The sequence below is a fragment of the Malus sylvestris genome, chromosome 10 (genome assembly GCF_916048215.2).
Source record: "Malus sylvestris chromosome 10, drMalSylv7.2, whole genome shotgun sequence".
NCBI lineage: Eukaryota > Viridiplantae > Streptophyta > Magnoliopsida > Rosales > Rosaceae > Malus > Malus sylvestris.
Genome location: NC_062269.1, coordinates 42,078,538 through 42,095,700, shown reverse-complemented (window position 1 = coordinate 42,095,700; position 17,163 = coordinate 42,078,538). Strand labels below are relative to the sequence as shown.

Sequence of the window (17,163 nt, the reverse complement as noted above, 5' to 3'; positions counted from 1 at the left end):
TCATCATATTTTAATCATTTATTGTATATCGTGCGGTTAAAAATTATTTGAATTTTATTATTTAAAATTAATCATAAATAGTATTTGACGAAAACTGACCGCACGATATACGATGTACGATTAAGATGTGAGGATCCCTAGGATCTTCACCATTTGGATCCGGATAGGATACTCATCCGAACCGCATGGTCAACGCAAATCTTAGTCAACAATGTCTTTTCCTTCTATGTTGATTTCGTTTATTGATCGGCGTGATCATAAACTTCAATTAGTAGTAGGTTTATACTAGTTTAATGTAATCGTAGAGAGTTATTGACATTTGGAATTGCCAGCTATTTTATGAACGTTTTTCATACGATGCAATTGTTTTTCTTTAATATAAGCAATAATACATACGTGATCCTGTAATATCCGATCTTGTGGCTGAAACAGGATGGAGCAGGGTAATAATATCTTTAATGGGTTTTCTTAAATGAACTCGTGATTAGAATTTAGAGAGGATTTAAAAAAAATCAACTTGAATTATGTTTCCCATGTAAGATTATGAGTACGAAACATATGTTAGAACAGTTATAGTATTTGAGATTGATATGAAAAAGTCTTAATTAAAAGCCATTAGTTATCCCAAGTGTTTTGGGAAAACATAATTAAGAGTGGTTCAATCCTTTTGGGATTGAAACTAAGTGCTGGAACTCTACTAAACCCATAATTCATTATGGTTTGTATAGTTTAAATCCTAAACTAATTATGATAGGGAATGGTTAAACAAATACTATATAAAGCTTAAACCACTGTTCTTGCAATCTCTCTGACTTATTATTGTTCCAAGTCCTATTGATTGGAAGAGCTATTGTTTTTGTTAAAGAGAAGAAGGCCTTGAGCACAAGGAACTGCAATGGCTTCATCATCAGAATCGAAAAGAGTTTAAGGTTTTCATTCTTAGGCTTTCTTGTTAATTGTTTGTATGAGTTGTGATTTGATTGGTTGAATCTACATTCTTCGATTAAGAGGCTATAAACTTGTTCTTACATCTTATCCATCTCTTAACATAGAAATTCATGTAGGAGCTCCTAAATATAAGAAGGGAGAAGGGAGCTCTTAAAATAACTTTTAAATAATTTTAGCTAATTTTTTTTTATAAAATAGAGATCATGATTGGAGATGCTCTAAATCTGAAATTTAATTGGTTCATGACTACACCTCATGTTGTTACAATTTTACAAGTTAAACAAGTTAAGCTATGAGTGCGCATACCTGTAATATACATATATCGAAGATAATGTAGCTCTATTTGTAACAAACTTACGTGCTGCGGTCACACCAAAAAATTCATTCACTAACTTATCATCTAATTTTCTTTTTACCGAAAAGAAAGATATTACTACTTCGTATACTTCAAACTTACAAGTTAAATATAGTAGCCTCGCTAAAACTTTACCATCCTAACAAATTTTTTTATTATAAATACTTTCAATCAAAATTACTTTTTTTTCTTTATAGTTTTCCGAAACTTAATGAGCTTATTTTTTTAACCAGCAGCCCTACTTTTATTTTTAGCCTACAAAATCACATGAGCTAGCTAGCTATTTTCTCAAAGGAAGTTGGATGAAGGAACATTACACATCTTTAATATAAAAGAAAACTAATGAAAATGATTTGAAAACTTCGAGTTTTAACGATAAGGATAAAATAAATAGTAAAATAAATAGTACCATAATTGACTTTTTAGTATAAAAATGTGATTTTTTGTTAAAGTGAGCAGTATCGAGAGTTTTTCGTTAAAGTTTCATAATTAAACTAGTTTCACAAAAATATACTTTCACACTTCGATTAGAATGAAGATGTCAACTTTTAAATTGGAACTAATTAAACACCAAATTTTGCTTGTTAAGACATTGTATTTTGCGCACAGATCCAGAAACTCAAAGAATTAGTATGCAATATTCTTTATTTCTTTCTTTGGGCGCCGTTAGTCTGAACTTGTGTGTACACATCAACCTATTTATTTACCTTTTCTCCGCCTTTCTCTGTGGTCAATCCCTCCAGTTTCTCAATAAGACAAACCTAGCTGCCCATGCATGCAAGCCAATTAAAGAGCAATTCTCCACGACTCCATATGGATTCTTAATTTGTCCACCCATGAGTTAGGCAGACTCAGAGAAAAAATGAGACAAATTTTTTTTGCAAAAGATATTTTAAGTACTCTGTTCTACGAAGGATTTTAAGATTTGGTGCACCTTATTCTTGCCGACTAATTTAATCTACGTCTAGAATTTAAACTGAAAAATGTTACAACTAGTAATTAAATATAAATAAAATAAGGTAGTGTTACCAGTTATTTACACACATATTTTTATTTTTACACACCCATTTTTATCTTTCATGCATATCTTTTAATTTTCAATCGTCAAATTAAATGAATTAAAATGATCAAATGATAAAAATTAATAAATAATGTGTCAGAAATAAAAAGAAGTATGTGAATAGCACTATTATTAAAATAATCAAACGGTAATATCCATTAATGCAGGGTAACAGTGAAAGTGCATGGGAAGTCTTTGGATGATCAAATGTGCCAAGAAAAAATATTTTAGCGAAGACCACCAACACTTTTCTGCATGCTAAAGCCAAAAAGGAGGTTCAAAAAGTTCGGATGTTGAAGTTTCTTTTTCAAAAGAAAACTCAATTGATAACAGAGTCAAGGTAAACGAAAGGAAGCTGGTCGAGCGTTGGTTTTTCTTTGTTGGGTACACGGTCGATGCAGAAACCTCAGCCATCCTTTCAAAGGAAGCATTTATTAGAATTAAAGCAACAGAACAAGAACGTCACAAGAATTTGAAATTTGGTACACCAAAGACAAAGTAAAGGGATTCGGTGCACGCAAAATAATCAACAGTATGTTTTTTCGACTCAAAAAAATATATATAATAATAGATCACTGTTTTAAAAAGTCATGCTTAGACGTTTGGCGGTTGGTTACCTTCACGATTAATCTTTAGATGTTTAAAAAATAAGAAACAACGTTTAGACTTACTTATGCGCCCGCCTAGGTTGCCTAACTCGGTCGCGATTCTCACAATGACAGAAAATAGATAACTTTTATTTTGTATTTGTTAATAAATTGAAAGAGACTTGTTGGATACTTTTTTTTTTTTGCTGAAAAAAAATGCATTAAAAAGAGAAACTTCGCGAACATCCTAAATCGTTACAATGACATAAGTGAGCCGTAATGGTCTTAGCAGGGAGTTTCAATCCCAAATAAACATATTTGGAGGATTAAGACCAAAGTTAGTCGTATGCTTCCAAGTTAAGCACTAAAAAGAAGAAGCCGCCAACCATTTAATATTTGCAATTGTATCACGAATTCTCCAAGAGACATTACATTCATTCTCAAGTAAATGTAGTTAGCTTATACAAGCTTTTGATTTTTAATAAGTCTTGATCTAAGTGACAATAAGATATGAATTAGGTACTAATCTTCAAGTCTTATTCAATCACTTGATAATTTTAATAATCGCCGTATGCTAAGATCCATCCATTAATTTATCGAGATTTCAAATGAAAATCAAATGTGTGGACTTTGAATAAAAGGTCATGTACTGCCAAGTAAAACTCTGATTTTTACAGTCAAAAATTCAGGTATTATCTGCGTAAGCCAGAGAAGAATCCAAGGGAGGAAGACAAAATATATGGAATTATCAGACAACCAATGGGAAATTCAAGATTTATTCAACTTAATTAATATGGAGCGGATCCATGACATACATTTTTCTACACACTTCGTAATGCATTTTAATGATTTGAACCGTCTACATTTAGAACATTATTCATAGAGCATCCTTATAAAAAATTAGATGAATTTAAAACTATCAAGACTTTCAATTGCAATGAAGACAATGAACAAATACGGTTTTATAAATAAACCTAAATTCTTAATCTATTGATCCTATGACTTTATATTTGGATTTTTTTTTTGGTAGATATGATGATATTTGAAGGAAGAACTAAAACATAAACGATTCGACTTGTTAAACTACATTACGAAATGAATTTGACAAAATATGTGTCAAAAATTGTATAAATAAAATAGTGCCACTAATCTGGCCCCTAAATATATTAATGTAGTAGTAATTACAATCGATAATAATCGAAAGAAAAAAACAAAATAAAGTCTAAGCAAGTGACCCGGTCCCACAGGTAAACAGTCAACATAGTTCCCGGACAGATCTGATACGTGGAGGAAAATGTCATGGTAGGTGGGGGGAGGTGAGGGGAGACTAAGTCACTGCTTCTCCCGGTCATCAGTCACAGCAAGAAAGAGAGAGAGGCGGGCCGTCAAACTCATTGACTTGGCTTGGGCTAGATGGGCCCCATTTGGCCTTTTTTCTTATTTCGTCACGTGGAAGGCGCCGCACAGCTCGGGGCGGTGCTATTCATCTCTTTTTTCCTCCCTTCCGTTGTGTTTTTACTTTTTCTTTTGATTTATGGGAATGAGTCGAACTCTTTCCTGACGAAATGTGGACGAAACCTCGTCCAATTAAAACACCATCTTGCCTTTCTACACACGTCCACATATAGCAATGTTTCGGTATATTAGTTACGTGATATTATTAATTAACGTATTTTTATAAATAAATTTGATATAATTCTCGTATTGGCAGACATTATTTTAATTCACTCATACTGTTTCAAGTGATATATCTAACATGTCGTTCAGATAAAATTTGTGTTCAACTAACTATATACATTTCTAAATAGAATCGATTGAGATCTCAAATATGAACTAAAGAAAAGACATACAAGAGGCTTTATTTTTGTATTTATTACCACAACACAAAGTAAATTAGTAACACAAGATACAAGTATAAATTTTAGTATGGTTTTATCCCCACACCCATTTACACCTTTCACATAGCTCTCAATTTCGACCTTCAAATATAAACAAATTAAAAGTAAATAATTAACATAAATACGTAAAATGTAAAAATTAATTTAAGAATAACACCACCTAAACATTAACATAATAACAATACTTACAGTATGACCGTCGTACTAAAACCTTTCTCCATCGCACTGTGACTCTTTGTTTATTTGGGTTGCGTCAAAAATTAAAACGAGGTGGCTTGGCGTTGACAGATGGCAGACTGACGCACCATCTGACGCAAGCGATGAAAATTAAAGTAAAAAAAAAAAAGAATAATCCCATGAATTTCTCACAAATCCAATCTAGTTGTTCTAAGTTTGGTCTACGTCCATACCCTTTTTATAGGCGATCACATTGCACCGGTAAAAGACTTCAGAGACTGCACCACCCACACACACCCCTCATCTCTCTCTCTCTTTCTCTCTCTCTCTCTCTCTCAAAACCCTCCTCCTTCATTTTCTTAATCTCTCTCTTAATTACCACTTGTTCATATCGGCAAAACATTAATTTATGGACAAAGGATGGGGGCTCACCCTTGATTCTGACTCCTGCGGCTTCCTCCTCAACAAGCCGCCCACCGCGGCGGTTAAGCTCGACCACAACCACAATAACAACAAGAGAAGCAGTTTTTTTAGTGGGGAAAGGATGTTTTCGGGAATGGAATTCCCTGTCAAACTTGGCAGCCGGGAAGAGCAGACTGCATCACAGCCGTCCAATGACAACGATCGGATGGTTGTGGATGAGGTGGACTTCTTTTCTGATCGTAAGAACAAGCTCAAAAGCAATAGTACTGATGATCATCATCAGGATTCGAGATCCAATGATGCAATGAGTGTCAAGAAGGAGAATTGGACTCGTTTGGATGTTAATGTAAGCACCCCTTTTTATTTCTTTATTTTATTCTTTATTTTTTGGTGATTGATTTTTAGTGGTACTTATTTTTCTTTCTTGGATCTAAATAATATGTAGACTGGATTGCACCTTGTTACTGCGAACACCGGAAGTGATCAGTCGATGGTTGATGATGGGACTTCTTCTGATCGTGCGGATGACAAAAGAGCAAAGAATCATGAGGTAAGACTTTAGAATTATATGAACATCTGATGTGATCAATCGCTGTGACGGTATTTTAAGTTATTTACGCATTATCATAAAAAAGTGTAACATATACGTAATTGACTTGAAATATGATGATCAGCTGGCACAGTTGCAAGTGGAGCTCCAACGTATGAATGCTGAAAACCAGAGGCTGAAAGAGATGCTAGGTCAAGTGACCAACAACTACAGTGCATTACAGATGCATCTTGCTGCAGTTGTACAACAACAACATAATCACACTACTGCAGCTCCAGCTGATCAGAGCTCACAATTACATCATGATCAGGTAATTCGTTCATATCCGTAATCATTGCAATCATATTTATAAGATGACAAGAATTTAAACTACCCTAATTTACAGAAAGATAAACTGCCTAGCCAACTAGTTTAATTCATGGCTTTAGTATTATCTAATATATTGACTCTTTTTTGGTAAATTCTTATCAGAATGCTGAGGCAAAGGCTGATCAAGGTAAGAAACAAGGGTTGGTGCCAAGACAATTTCTAAATTTGGGTCCGAGAGCCACAGCCGAGGCGACTGATGACCAAGTTTCCAATAGTTCATCGGAAGCGAGAACCGGATCAGCTTCACCACCTCAAAACATCAGTGAAGTTGCATCACCGAAAAACGGTCAGATTGGTCCGTTGGATCCGGCAAACTCTAATACTTTCCGTGACGGGAAAAGAGTTGGCAGGGATGAGAGTCCTGAATCTGAATCAGAAGGATGGGTGCCCGACAAGGTCCCCAAGCTCAACAATTCTGCGGCTCCTAAGCCAATTGATCAATCAACCGAGGCTACCATGAGGAAAGCCCGCGTCTCCGTTCGAGCCAGATCAGAAGCCCCCATGGTAATTAATCTAATTGATTTTAACTTTCATTAGTAACACTTCAAAGCAGTCATCCTTCGCTCATGCTGAATAAATAAATAATAAACTTAGTAGTTTAATAACTCAATTATCAATCTCAAGTTTCATGAAACTAATTAAATTTTGATTAATCACAGATTACTGATGGGTGTCAATGGAGAAAGTATGGACAGAAGATGGCAAAAGGGAACCCATGTCCTCGTGCATATTATAGGTGCACCATGGCTGTAGGCTGTCCTGTTCGCAAACAAGTACGTATACATTTGCAGAAATTTTCTGTGCAAAACGTTCATTCTCTATTGGTTTAGTATGTTAAAAATATATCGATAACATATCACTTATGAAAGTACTAATATGTATGTGTTACTATTTTGATAGGTACAACGTTGTGCGGAGGACAGAACCATACTGATCACAACATATGAAGGCAATCACAATCACCCACTGCCCCCCGCTGCAATGGCCATGGCATCAACCACCACGGCAGCTGCCAGCATGTTGCTTTCGGGGTCCATGTCAAGTGCGGACGGGATGAATATGAACCCTAATAATTTGCTAGCCAGAGCAATTCTTCCATGCTCATCAAGTGTTGCCACAATCTCAGCCTCAGCTCCATTTCCAACTGTTACATTGGACCTTACCACATCGCCATCACAAGTCCAAAGACCAAACACCCCATTTCAAGTCCCTAATTTCCCAGGGCAACCCCCGAGTTTTGGGGCAGCTTCACATCAACTGCCTCAAGTTTTTGGGCAAGCCCTTTACAACCAGTCTAAATTTTCAGGACTTCAGCTGTCCCAGGATACAATGGGGTCTACTAGTTCACAACAACAAATGCAGCAAACGCAGTCTTCCTCCTTTGCTGACACAGTGAGTGCCATCACGGCTGATCCGAGCTTCACTGCTGCTCTCGCGGCCGCTATAACCTCGATCATTGGCGGAGGAGCTCATCCGAGCAACACCACCACCAACAGCGCCTCCCCCATGTCCAACAACAGCAGCGGTGCCAACAACAACAACAAGATTAGTGGTTTCCCGGGAAATTAATTAGAAATGTGGCATCTATTGTTTTTGTTAATTTATTTTTTGGCTTTAAAGAAAGTTGGTAACCTGTCGATACATTTTGTTTTTTTTTTTGTTTTTTTTTGTTTTTGTTTTGTTGGGGAGGGTTTAGATCGAACCCAACTTCATTCTTTCTTTCTTTTTCATTTGTGTTTTGTTTTGAATAATTTGATTCAAAATTTTCAGTAAATATACACATACAAAAAGGAAAAAGGTTTGGTTAAATGTATTTACTATTCCAATCAGTGCACTACTACATGTTTAATCTTTCATATATTATTAGTTGATTTCCTTCTAATCTAATACATGATGATTATGTTCAATTAAAACAACATTGACGATACAGACAGAACTCGTTGTTTAGAAGAAAACCCTAAGTAAAAACCAGAAGATAATAGAGAGAGAAAGAATAAAGCGGAATATTCTGATACTATGTGTGAGGGTGAGGCCGCAGTCAACCAAATCGGCCATTTTATTTGACACGTAAGAAAAAACCATGGACTTGGAAGAGACTACCAGGCAACTACGTTGTGTGTTAAATTAAATGAGTCGTGAATAATTTAGAAAAAATGAGGTCAAATTCATAAAAAATTATAAAGAAAAAAAGAAGACAACGTTCGATGTATGTTGGTTGAAGTTGAGTAGTTTCGTGGCTTGTGGGCTGCTAATTTTCAATTGGATACGTTGTTGACTTTCTGTGCAAGTTGTTTGACATCACGTCACTGCCATTGAATTTTGAATCCAGATCCCAATCAATCATGTGAATTTCTAATTTGGTTATTTATAAATAGTAAAAAAAAAGTTGAAAAAATTATAGTAAAATAGCAAACGTGGAGCATCGTGGCCCGCATCCGTACCTCATCCACCGTACGAAGGGATCTTTTAGTTTTTATGGATATGGACTCTCTGGATCGATGGCTTTCGTCTTCATGCCATGTTCATGGCGGTGGATAGGAAGTGCTGTCTTTTATGATATTCACGTGCATGCATATGGCCAAAAACACCTTGCCTCAACTTATTGAAAAATAGTTCGATGTTATTTATCACATTTACACATGATATTGTTAATTTATTCGCAGTTATTGCATTACAAATTTATTTTTTAAATGAAAAATGCTAATGGTTCTTTTTTAAAGTATGACTCACCTCATAATTTAGTGTTAATTTTCGTACTTAATATTATAAACATTATGCTAAAAATGTGAGCACATAGAATCTCTATAAAAATGACATTTTTAAAAGTGTCACATTAGCATTTCTCTTTGTTGATACATATGTCTTAAGTCATACACATGTGTACGTTATCGCATTGATCAAAAGTTAGAACTGATCTGTTTTCTTCATGTACACGAATTTCAATTCTCCTCTTTATATTTAATGGGGAAAAAAATCATCGTTTTATAAGAAACCCTAGCCAATTCGTGAAATATCAACCATGAATTTCTTCATCTTATCAGATTTTTGAACTCCTTTTTCTTGTAACTCGTGGAGTCTTCTTGTGTATATATATTTAGAATTTATACTCTTCAGCTGAAGACATGCTGCCGAATGCCGATCCATATCGAAAGGGATATCTGAGAAATATTGATTTTTATAATGGATATCGACATGCGAACGTGCAGTTTTGATCTGTACTACAGTTTGACTGATTAGGGTTTTGAAATTAACGACGTACGAGTACTACAGCCCCCGTTCTTTGCATTCTTCAAAGATGTACTCTCATCAACAAACATTAGTAAGATAGATTTTTTTAATTTTATTTTTAGATTTTACATTTTACATTTTCCCATATATATCCATTGAAAGGTAAACGTGCTTGCTCCATATTTGGGATCTTTTGGAACTTGTGGTTTCACACTTTATATTATTTGAGAAGTGACCGTTATGCAAGTTAAGAGGAAATTGTAGTAATGGTACATGAATGTTAACCTAATTGGAGTAATGGTCTCTTAACTAAAAATTTGTGACCATTGGTCCCTTAACTCATCAAAACGTGCAGTTATGGTCATTTTCGTCAACTTCGTTAGAACTTCTATCAAAATGAGTCACGTGTCATGCATGTGAGGCTGAATCAAAGGACAAATATGGAAAACTAAATGAGAAAAAAATGTAGGAAGGGTCCCTAAATTTCCGCCCAATTTGAGAAATTGTCTCTCAACTTAACCCAATTGGAGCAATGGTCTCTCAACTTTAACTCAATTGTAGAAATAGTCCTTCAATTTAAACCTAATTGGAGCAATGGTCTCTTACCTTTAACCTAACTGTAGCAATGGTCATTCCAACATGACTCATTTTGACAAAATTCTAATGGAGTTGACAGAAAGGACCATAGCTGGATATTTGGATGATTTAAGGGACCAATGGTCATGGATTTTTTTGTTAAGGGACCATTGCTCCAATTGGGTTAAGGTTGAGGGACCATTGCTCTAATTGAGTTAAAGTTGAGGGACCATTGCTACAATTTTCTCACAAATTAATTAGCCATAGTTCTCCTTCCGATGGTGAATCACACAATGATAATCAGGGGAAGACTGAATGTTTTTGTGAGGCTTCTCAACTCTGAAAGGATAAAAAAAATGAAGATAAAGTAAAAAGAAATCCCATGCATGAAAGGTGCCTATTTGGAAATTTTTGTTTCTTCTATTGTGAAGCAAAGGTGAGACAGAGTCTCTAGGTATTGGGCAATGTTGCATTTACATTGTTATTTGTTAATTATATTTGTAAGAAAATTAATAAGCTATAGAAGTATTATAACACGCATAATTGTAATACACGGTGACATGTTCGTTGTATTCAAAATTTTCCGAGAGTGCACTTAAGTATTGTTTTAAATAGTTAAGTCGAGTATTAATAAACTTCATTTATTGATAAATATCGTAAATGCAACTGTACTCATAAATCATAACTATTATACAAAAAGTATCATAGTTGGTCAAAGTTTTAGAGTTTATTTGTACCATACTTGATCAATCCCGAAACTATCAAATACCAGTCAATGTCATTCCTTCAATCATTTGAAACTGATTTAATTCGAAACACTTTCAAGGAAATTTCCCTATATATAATTTTATTAGAAACATGTGGATAGTTCTAATAAAATCAAGTGCCTCTAAGAAACAGCTAACATGCTTCCCCAGCAAAAACGCTTCCAGTTGAGTTGACACGGATAGCATTTAATTGTAACAATGTCCGTGGAATTGTTGATCATGGATATCGTCCTCCAAGCCCATTTTCTAGAGTTGGGTCATTGATTTCTGCATTTGAAGCCCATTCGATTTCGAATGATGTGAATGGGTAAATTTGTTGAGCCCATCTAGGGTGGGCTTCAAGCCTCTTTGGATCAGAAAAGGAGCAATTAGCAACTTTCCACCTTTCCACTTTTAAGGTCCTCAAGCTTTTGCATATTGTGAGAGTGAGGGGCAATTAGCAATATTTGCTAGCATATCTTGAGAGTGACGGGCAATTAGAGAAGAGATTGCCATTTTCTTTCTTGCACTCAGTAGAAATAGAGTTTTTGACGAGTTACCCGATAATGATCTAATTTGTTAGCAAGTTAATCCGAAACTTGTTATTTTTGTATTATTCTTACAAGAATTTGTTATACCTAACCAGACGTCAATGCATTTTATTAGATACAATGATATATCTACACATTATCTAGTTTGTTTTCCACAGTTCGTTCCATATCCAAACAAAACACTCGCAACTACATTTAATTGTAAAACTTCAGTTGATATGGTGTAAGGGGAACGTGAACTAAGTCACACCAAATTCATGTGAAGACCAAAAACAAACAGAAAATCTCATGTGTACACTCCACAATGGAAATGGATCATCTTTGGATTCCTTCTTCTTAATCTATTAAGTTCGGAGATTTGGACCTTTGAAATTTGATCTAACAGTTAAAAATAAGGGCTCACTTTAAAAGTTATAATAACTTTAACCGTTGGATCAAATTTCAACGGTCCGGATACCCGGACTTGATGGATTAAGAGGAAGGAATCCGGAGATCCATTTCCCTCCACAATAAGCACGGTGGGCCCCCAAGAGAGAGGTGTCGCGTGCCAAGGCAACCAGGTGGTTTCTGTGACACGTGAGCGTTCCGTTGCAACTCCCAATTTCTATATTCCCGCGTCGTTTTCCTCGCACCATCCAAAACCCGTCGTTCTCAACCCACGTCACTCGCACCGCCTGATCTTTTTCTTAACCCCTTAATCACCGTCCATTTTTGTAAAGCGTCTCCGGAAAGGAGACCATCCTGCCTTGACACAATATCGACCGTTCAAAGGCTTTAGATGGGACGGCTTAGCTTAAAAGTCTTGTTGAGGCCAACTCAGCTGAGCTGGGCCCCACTGGTAAACGCAAAGAGTGACGGGCAGAAGAAGGTCCTCTGTTTTTCTATATTTTTAAACACTTTCTTCCTTCGAGTTTCTTCACACCAACTTTTCTCTGGCTCTCTTTCTGCTGCAAACAATTCAATCGGTGAGTTTTTCTTATTATTTCTTTAATTTAGTTTTTTTTTTAACTTTATTTGGATAATTTCTTATATGTTCTGTACGTTATAGTGAGAAATGGTGGTATGTTTGCATTTGAGTGTTATTTTTTCTGCAGATGTTGCTTTTTTGGTTGCATGTCTGCATATTTGTGTGTTTTATTTTATTTTTTAGATTTATTGTTTTAATTTTGTTCATTGTTTCACTGATTCTGGGACCAAAATGCATGTTTGAAGGTTTTTGTTAAGAAAAATGAAATTTTATGGTAAAGAAAAGAAATTGAAAGTGAAACTTGAAACTTCTGGGGATTAAAAAATCAAATTAAAAAATTGAAAAAAAAAAGAGAGTTAGTAATCTTTATACAAAATGGTGAGTCTTGGCGCAACGGAAAAGTTGCTCCATTGTGAACGAAGGTCACGAGTTTGATAGACGATAATTGGTTTTACGGTGGAACCTCAATTTCATCATGGTATCAGAGCGGGTTGTCCTTACGTGAAGCCAAACGGCCACCCGCGCTCCACGACACCTAGTTGTTGTCCACGTGTAGGTTTGAAAATCGGCCACACGTGCGGGGGTGTGTTGAGACAACTCTCAACATGCCCTCGCACAAGGTTTGCTATTTGCTTATATGATCTTGGGCTACTCCTCATATTACCAATTGGTTTTATGGTGGAACCTCAATTTCATCGATACAAAACCCAGATGAATTTCTGCTAATTAAGCTAAACTTTTCATTTAAAATGTGGTATTATTCAAGTCATGCATTTGTGATGCCTAATGGTTGTGAACAATTTCAGAGTTAATCTTTTAATTTGTTGTTTTTTGGGTGAAGTTATAGACAATATGGGAACCAGCTTCAGGGCAATTCTGTTCCTTTCAAGCTTGTTGTTTTCTCTTGTATCCTCTGTACCCAATGATGGGTTGTCTAGGATTGGACTCAAAAGGGTGAAATTGGATTCAAATGACCGGGTTGCTGCACAGCTCGAATCCAAGAATAGATTGAGAAAGTACCGTCTCCCTTCGAATCTCGGCGAATCTGAGTCAGGGGATGTCGATATTGTCTCATTAAAGAACTACTTGGATGCTCAGTACTATGGTGAGATTGCTATTGGCACTCCCCCTCAGCCCTTCACTGTGATTTTTGACACTGGTAGCGCGAACTTGTGGGTTCCATCATCCAAGTGCTATTTCTCGGTGAGCTTTAACGTTTGTACTATTCTGTAATTTGAAAATTTGAAACTTTTGTATGCGTACAAAGATTGGCTTGAAACATTAGGACCATGGTTTTTTTGCATTTTGGTGCAGTTTGCATGCTACTTCCATGCCAGGTACAAGTCGGGCCAATCGAAAACATACAAGAAGAATGGTTTGTATTCTGCGCTCCATGATAATTTGTTTCTAAATCAATCATGTCTTATCATGTGAATGCTGGAATATGGTTGTGTTCACTGTTTGATGTAATATTTGTTTGCTGCCGTGCAGGGACTTCTGCTTCTATCCAGTATGGTACCGGAGCTATTTCAGGTTTCTTTAGCGAAGACAATGTTAAAGTTGGGGACATCGTTGTTAAAAACCAGGTAATCATAATTCTGAACTCTCCTCCTTTTCCGTCTCTCAGTCTAGTGTTTCAATTTAACTATACTTGTTATTGGTTGTCAACTATCAGGATTTTATCGAAGCAACTAGTGAGCCTGGTCTCACATTCTTGGCTGCCAAGTTTGATGGCTTATTGGGACTTGGATTTCAAGAGATTTCGGTTGGAGGTGCTGTCCCAGTGTGGTATGCATTGATTTTCACTGATCAATTTTTTTTCCTTTTCCGGAAATAAACAAATGAATAATTCAGCATTCAGTGGTTGATATGAGACATCTGAACGTCTTTCAGGTACAACATGATTAAGCAAGGTCTTATCAAGGAACCAGTGTTTTCCTTTTGGCTCAATCGTAATGCACAAGAAGAAGCAGGTGGTGAAATTGTGTTTGGCGGAGTTGATCCAAATCACTATAAGGGCAAACACACGTATGTTCCAGTAACGAAGAAAGGCTATTGGCAGGTTGATAGTGAAACATTTATATCCAGTGTAGAACTGTCTGATAGCTTTCTTTTTTCTTTTAATATGTTACCTCTTATTTTTCCAATATGATTACTCGTGTCTCTCTTTGGCAGTTTGAGATGGGCGATGTTCTTATTGGTGGTAAACCAAGTGGTATGTACCATCTTGATGCATAAAGTGTGTGCAGTGGACCAGTGGCACTTGTAGTTTTCCCTTGTGTGTGTTTGTGTGCGTGTGTGTGTGCGGGAGGGGCACATTTATCAACGTCAAGTGTATTACTCCCATTGTTCTGACTTTACCATATTGCTGTTCAGGATATTGTGCTGGTGGCTGTTACGCAATTGCAGACTCTGGAACTTCTCTTGTGGCAGGTCCAACGGTAAGTAATCCAAATTTTAGTTGTTACTTCGATTTCTCGTTGATTAATTCTTTGGTGGGTGCATGTTCCGTGTATATAATTGTATCCAGCTTGGTTGATTATCTAGATCCAGTTCACTTCTTAACTTCTCAGTCTGAATATTCTGATTCAACCAGAAAGGGAGAAGTACAAGCATGTTCATGACTGTTTTTGTGTTTATAGATCGCGTGAAGTACTTTTGCCTATTATATTCTTCCAGCTTCTGTTTGTGTTGCAACTGTCTGTTAGTTTGTTGCATAGTTTTGCAACTGCATTAGTAATGATGATTTCCCTATTGATTAATCTCTCGGTGTTTATATGTATATATGCAGACTGTGGTTGCCCTGATAAATCAAGCCATTGGAGCCAGTGGTGTTGTTAGCCAGGAATGCAAGGCAGTTGTTAACCAATATGGACAAACCATTCTTGATTTGCTCTTAGCTGAGGTAAAATACAAGACTTACGTTATTCTAGTTTACACTTTTTTTCCTTGTTCACGCAACTGGAAGACGATCATAATTCGTTTGGTTTGCATACTTTCTCCAACAGGCCCAACCAAAGCAGGTTTGTTCGCAAATTGGATTGTGCACCTTTGACGGGACTCGTAGTGTAAGGTCAGCATAAAAAGTTGCTATTATTATTCTAGGGCTTGTCTTCATTAGGTAATAAACTTATTGGATTACTGTTGTATTTTTTCAGTATGGGCATTGAGAGCGTGGTGGATGAGAACGGCGGCAAGTCTTCTGGCATTACTCATGATGCTTCATGCTCTGCTTGTGAGATGGCAGTTGTCTGGATGCAAACCCAGCTTAAGCAGAATTTGACTCAAGATCGTATTTTGAACTACGTCAATGAGGTATAGAAATTTCAAGGAACTTGATTCAAATTTCTTACTGGCATCGCTTCTCTTTCTGACTCCACGATATTATACCTCCGCAGCTTTGTGAAAAAATGCCTAACCCATTGGGACAATCAGCTGTGGACTGTGGAAAGCTTTCTTCTATGCCTTCCGTTTCCTTCACCATTGGCGGTAAAGTTTTTGAGCTCACTCCAGAGGAGGTATGGCAACATCCCAATTTATCCTTTAGCTATATGCTTACATATATCCCTTCTGATTGCCTATGTAATGCTCTCTGGTATACTCTCCCTGTGGGTTTACGGGCGAGTTTTGGTGTGAATTTGCATGATTAAAGTTGCAGTGCAAGCTACCTTTGCGCTCATGATATTTTATCCGTTTGTTTGCGCAGTACATCCTTAAGGTCGGCGAGGGCTCTCAAGCTCAGTGCATAAGCGGGTTCACTAACATGGATATCCCTCCTCCCCGTGGACCTCTCTGGTATGATCACATTATTCGACACTTGAGCTCATCATTTGTCGTGCTTTACAGGGGGTGAAACTTTTGTTTTGATTTCTTACTTTGCGGCTGTGCACTGCAGGATCTTGGGAGATATCTTCATGGGTCGTTACCACACCGTGTTCGATGCTGGCAAAATGAGAGTCGGATTTGCAGAGGCAGCATAAAGAACGGCTCTGGGATCGACCCTTCGTCTCGAAATTAGTTGATGCGCATGCTCATCTTTGTTTACTTAAATTTACTTAATATATATGTGTAACTCTTATGTATGTAAAGGGAAGCCAGTGGAAACTTGAAATAAGTTGTGGTGTCCGTTGGCGTCGGCGTAAACGTAGTGTTTGTAAGAACAACCGTTTGTAAGCTTCTATATATCATCTGTTACAAGTTTGAGAGCAGTAGTAAATTGTGCAATGTTTTCTAGTAATATCTGAAAGTTAAGGGCTTTAGCTGTTAAATTCATGATATGGCAAATCATTCATTTGTTGAATTTAAACGAGCCCCTTGATAAAATTTTCGGTTCTTCAAGATAGCCCCACCTTGAAAGACCTATTGAGACCGAGTACAATACAGACATGTACTCAATACAAAATGTTTGAAAAAAGCTCTTTGAGTGAGATGTTTATCCCATCAAGTACAATACGGACACTTGAATATACTATTATTATCGCTCATCGAAAGATACATCTAGCCGTAAAGAGTGGTATAGCATCACTTCAAGTGTCTATTATACTGTCTAATGCGTGGTAGCATCACTTTAAGTGTATACTAAACCGTCTAATGCATGTGTCATTTAAAAGTGTTCGTACTTAATGCGTGCAGGGTGTAGCATCACTTCAAGGATCTACTATACCGTCTAATTCATGTATCATTTAAAAGTGTTCGAACTTAAAAGGCGTGTTTGTACCTTGGAAAAGC

The 17,163-nt window shown here is 36.5% G+C and overlaps 2 protein-coding genes and 1 long non-coding RNA gene across 4 annotated transcripts; 2 read left to right on the top strand and 1 right to left on the bottom strand.

Annotated features, from left to right (window-relative positions):
* Positions 1–4,779: 4,779 nt before the first annotated feature.
* On the bottom strand, positions 4,780–5,246 carry LOC126586920 (uncharacterized). The gene is made up of 2 exons (XR_007610929.1): positions 5,038–5,246; positions 4,780–4,929 (listed from the first exon to the last, which is right to left on the bottom strand). It is a non-coding gene; the product is annotated as an uncharacterized LOC126586920 (long non-coding RNA).
* A 33-nt stretch (positions 5,247–5,279) lies between these two features.
* On the top strand, positions 5,280–8,180 carry LOC126586919 (probable WRKY transcription factor 31). The gene is made up of 6 exons (XM_050251880.1): positions 5,280–5,794; positions 5,894–5,998; positions 6,123–6,308; positions 6,470–6,871; positions 7,027–7,140; positions 7,268–8,180. Exons 1-6 carry the CDS (start codon positions 5,435–5,437, stop codon positions 7,934–7,936), a joined length of 1,836 nt encoding a protein of 611 aa, XP_050107837.1. The 5' UTR covers positions 5,280–5,434; the 3' UTR covers positions 7,937–8,180.
* Positions 8,181–12,231: 4,051 nt separating this feature from the next.
* On the top strand, positions 12,232–16,672 carry LOC126587481 (aspartic proteinase-like). 2 transcript variants are annotated; one of them, XM_050252562.1, is made up of 14 exons: positions 12,232–12,433; positions 13,283–13,638; positions 13,750–13,810; positions 13,927–14,021; positions 14,111–14,223; positions 14,329–14,497; positions 14,611–14,650; positions 14,812–14,876; positions 15,227–15,340; positions 15,444–15,508; positions 15,594–15,750; positions 15,834–15,953; positions 16,142–16,230; positions 16,331–16,672. In XM_050252562.1, the coding sequence occupies exons 1-14, from the start codon at positions 12,247–12,249 to the stop codon at positions 16,413–16,415; spliced, it is 1,716 nt and encodes a 571-aa protein (XP_050108519.1). In that variant the 5' UTR covers positions 12,232–12,246; the 3' UTR covers positions 16,416–16,672. The 2 variants fall into 2 exon arrangements, with proteins under 2 accessions (XP_050108519.1, XP_050108518.1); XM_050252561.1 differs by having other exon boundaries at positions 13,277–13,638.
* The last annotated feature ends 491 nt before the right edge of the window (positions 16,673–17,163 follow it).